This window comes from Cystoisospora suis, assembly GCF_002600585.1.
Source record: "Cystoisospora suis strain Wien I chromosome Unknown contig_1218, whole genome shotgun sequence".
NCBI classification, from domain to species: domain Eukaryota; phylum Apicomplexa; class Conoidasida; order Eucoccidiorida; family Sarcocystidae; genus Cystoisospora; species Cystoisospora suis.
The window spans coordinates 268-3,614 of NW_027154019.1; the positions used below are offsets into that span (position 1 = coordinate 268).

The 3,347-nt window shown below is 42.0% G+C and overlaps 1 protein-coding gene across 1 annotated transcript; it reads left to right on the top strand.

The window, feature by feature from the left end:
• Positions 1-3: 3 nt before the first annotated feature.
• On the top strand, positions 4-3,191 carry CSUI_002868 (uncharacterized protein; the record flags this gene model as incomplete). Its single annotated transcript, XM_068063067.1, has 4 exons — positions 4-828; positions 1,225-1,395; positions 1,820-2,792; positions 3,142-3,191. Exons 1-4 carry the CDS (start codon positions 424-426, stop codon positions 3,189-3,191), a joined length of 1,599 nt encoding a protein of 532 aa, XP_067924957.1. The 5' UTR covers positions 4-423.
• Between the last annotated feature and the right edge of the window lie 156 nt (positions 3,192-3,347).

The following is a 3,347-nucleotide window of genomic DNA, read 5'->3' on the forward strand; positions in this document are numbered from 1 at the left end:
TCCTTCTTCTTTTCTTCTCTCTTGTGTATTTCAATCGACAGTCTTCTTCATATCCTCTCTCTTGCTCGCATGCTTCTCCTGACTGTGTAAGAAGAAGAAGAGAGAGAAGAGACGAAGATCAGCATCCAGATCCTGCTACAGAGATAGAAGGAATGCTCTCAGACAGCCCGCTAGCTAGCTAGCTAGTCTTCTGGCGCCTCTATAGAGAAGCTCCGCTCTGGTAGTGAGACCTCCTTTCTCTATAAGAAGAGGAAAAAGAAGAAGAAGAACAAGAGAAGGCGCCGAGGAAGAAGAAGAAGCTCGCGGAGAAGAAAGAAGAAAGAGAGGAAGAGAAGAAGAGACAAAAGAAGGACAAGAAGCTTAAGAAGAAAAAGAGGAAGGTCAAGAAGGAGAAGAAGAGAGAGGAAAGGAAAGAGAAGAAGCATGTTACCGAGGAAAAAGAACAAGATGGAGAAGGCGGAGAATCGAGAGAAGCACGTCGTGGAGCAGAAGAAGAAGGAAGAGAAAGAGGAAGAAGAAGAGACAAGCCCGTCGACTAGAGAGAAGAAGGAGAAGATGAGTGTTTCGAACCATGCCTACGCGAAACAGTCCCTCGAGAAAAGAATGAAAGAAACTGGTAATTCACACCAAGAATTGGAAGATCGACGAGAGGACTTGGATGACTCTTCTCCCTCATCGCTAGTTGTCGCTAGACATGATGTAGACACACTCGCTAGACAAAAGGGCGGCGAGGAGCTAGCTCATAGTCATCTTGATCCAGATTCTCTAAACAAAGAAGGAGAAAGGGCGAGAGAAAGGAATCTCCTGAGAAGGCATGAAGAAGAAAAGGTAGGAAGACAGAGCGAAAGAAGTCGTGAGATCTCTTCTCCTTTTCTTTCTCCGATAATCCTAACGTGAAGGCCGTATCAAGTTGCTTACATATGTCTCACTCTCTATAGACAGAGAGATAGAGACCTGGAGACACAGAGAGATAAAGAGAGACACTCGTTTTCTGAGGTGTATATACACCTACCTGCGTACATGATCGAATCAGCCTGTCTTCTATTATACGTGTATGGGACCGGGAAGAAAGGCTTTGGTAATTTAAAAGGTTCTTTGCATTTTCTCTTTCTATTCTCGTCCGTCTTTTTCTGTATAGAGAGTCGTGATAGATTTTGTTTCTTTCTACTTTCTCTCTTCGTTATAGAGGTCATTCTTTTCTCTTTCTTTCTGACTTTTCTTCAGATGGATTTATCTTCATTCTTCCTTGCAAATCTAGGAGAGGAGGAAGTCTATCCATGCGGCTCTCTCATGCAATCGGGAGCAGAGAAAAGAGAAGAAGAGAGAGGAAGAGAAACACACGACAACTCCAAGGAGAGAAAAGGTCTCGAGGAAGAAGATCTCCGTGGGAAGGAGGTCAGAAGGAATGCTTCCGCTCTTTAAATCATGATCGAGAAGAAGAGGAATCTCGACGTAGAGATCCTTCTCTTCATTTTCCTTTCGACTCATACCTTTTGCTTCTTCTTCTTCTTGTACTTTTTCTTCTATAGAAGTGACTTCTTGTGAAAGAATAGAAGCCCCAGCTGTCCTTCTGAGTGATCTCTATCTTGGTCTGGAAATTCTTCTTTCTCTTCTCTCCACTATTAGCTTCTCACCTCTTTCCTTCTTTCTTCTTCTTCTTCTTCCAACTGTCTGACGTCTACCTGTCTATCTGTCTTATTTGACTTACCTACCTTCACTATCTATCTCCCTAAATGTATATCTATCTGCCTATCTGTCTTTAGTCTCTTTTCAATCTCTCCATTTCTCTCCTTTCGTTTCTTTCTCTTCTGTCCCATAGGTCCATATCGATACGATTGCAAAGCCTAGCGTTTTAGGCACGAAGGTTACGAATGGAGACAGGAGAAGTTCCTTCAAAGATCTCGAGCTTGGTGTATATCAAGATCTTTCTTCTTCTTTTTCTTCTCATCTTGTAGGGGAGAAGGCTGCTCGATCCTTTCTACGCCCTTACCCGCCATGTACCGTTGTCGTTAGAAATCTAACTTTTACGATTCCTTCGAATCGGAGAAGACGAACATATAAGATGCATGGTGTGAAGGGCTATCTTTCTTCTTTCTTCTCTCAGTTGAAGCTATATCTTCTTCTCTTTCTTTCCTTTTTATCTAGAGTCTTTCTCTGTCGTAAGAGTGAGAAGAAGAATGAGAAAGAGATCAAAGAGAAAAAGAACGACCTGTTGCTGCATGCAGAGACGAGCAAGAAGAAACGAACTAGAAGAAGCTCAAGAAGGTCTCTCTCGAGGCAGGGCAAGGGAGAGACACGCGAGAGAGAAGAAGAGAAAAGGTCTTATGAAGATAGAGATAGTGAGATAGAAAAGACACAAGACAGAAAGAAAGAAGGAGAGCATGAAGAGAAAGAAGATAGAAAGAAGGTCAAGTGTCTGGTGACTCTTGAGAAAGAAGAAGAGAAAGATGAAGGAAGAAGAAGAAAGAGGGGGAGGGGAGAAGAAGAAAAAGAACAACAGAAAGATGAGGAGAAGAAGAGGAGCGAGAAAAGTAGAAGACATCTCAGAAAGAATGAGAAGCAGAAGAAGAAAAAGAAAGAAGAAAGCGAAGAAGAGGATGAAGAAGAAGAAAGTGAAAAGGAGATGTCATTAGGACGATCATCGAGGAGGAGCACGTCTCGGGGAAGAGAAGAAAGAAAAACTACAAGAGGAAGTCTCTCTTCTTCTTCTTCTTCCTCTTCTTCTTCTTCCTCTTCTTCTCCTCGTCAAAGAGAAGTGATCTTAAATAATTTCACAGGCGTCTTCGAGGCAGGTACGACAAGGGAAGAAAAAGAACGTTCTTCTTTTGCGTCTTTCTCCTCAGGTTCTTTTACTTCCTTCCTCGCTTCCTTCTTTCTCTCTCTGTCTCTGAAGGTTTCTCTTCCTCTCTTTCTTTCAGATGAATACACACGCCTTGTCTGTCTTCTTTGTCTCTCCTCTTTTACCTTTCTCTTCTTCTTGTTCAGCCTCTTCCTATTCCACTTTTCTCGTCAGCCCTCTGTGTATAGGCGTATACATACATCTATAGGTACATAGGTATATGCGTATATATATGTGCATGTATAGATATAGATATGTACATCTATATTTCTATACATGTGCGTGTATAGGTGTGCATGCAGAGTTGTTCATTGGGGTGTATCGAGAGATTCCTTCGTCTTCTTTTCGATGAGTGAGTCAACAAGATCCGTGAGGACCAACTACTCCTACATACACATACAAGCAGACGCATTTCTTTCTTTCTTTCTTTCTCACTTTTTCTCTCTCTTTTTCTTTCTTCTTTCTTCTTTCTTCTTTCTTTCTTTCTTTCTCACTCTTTTTTTCTTTC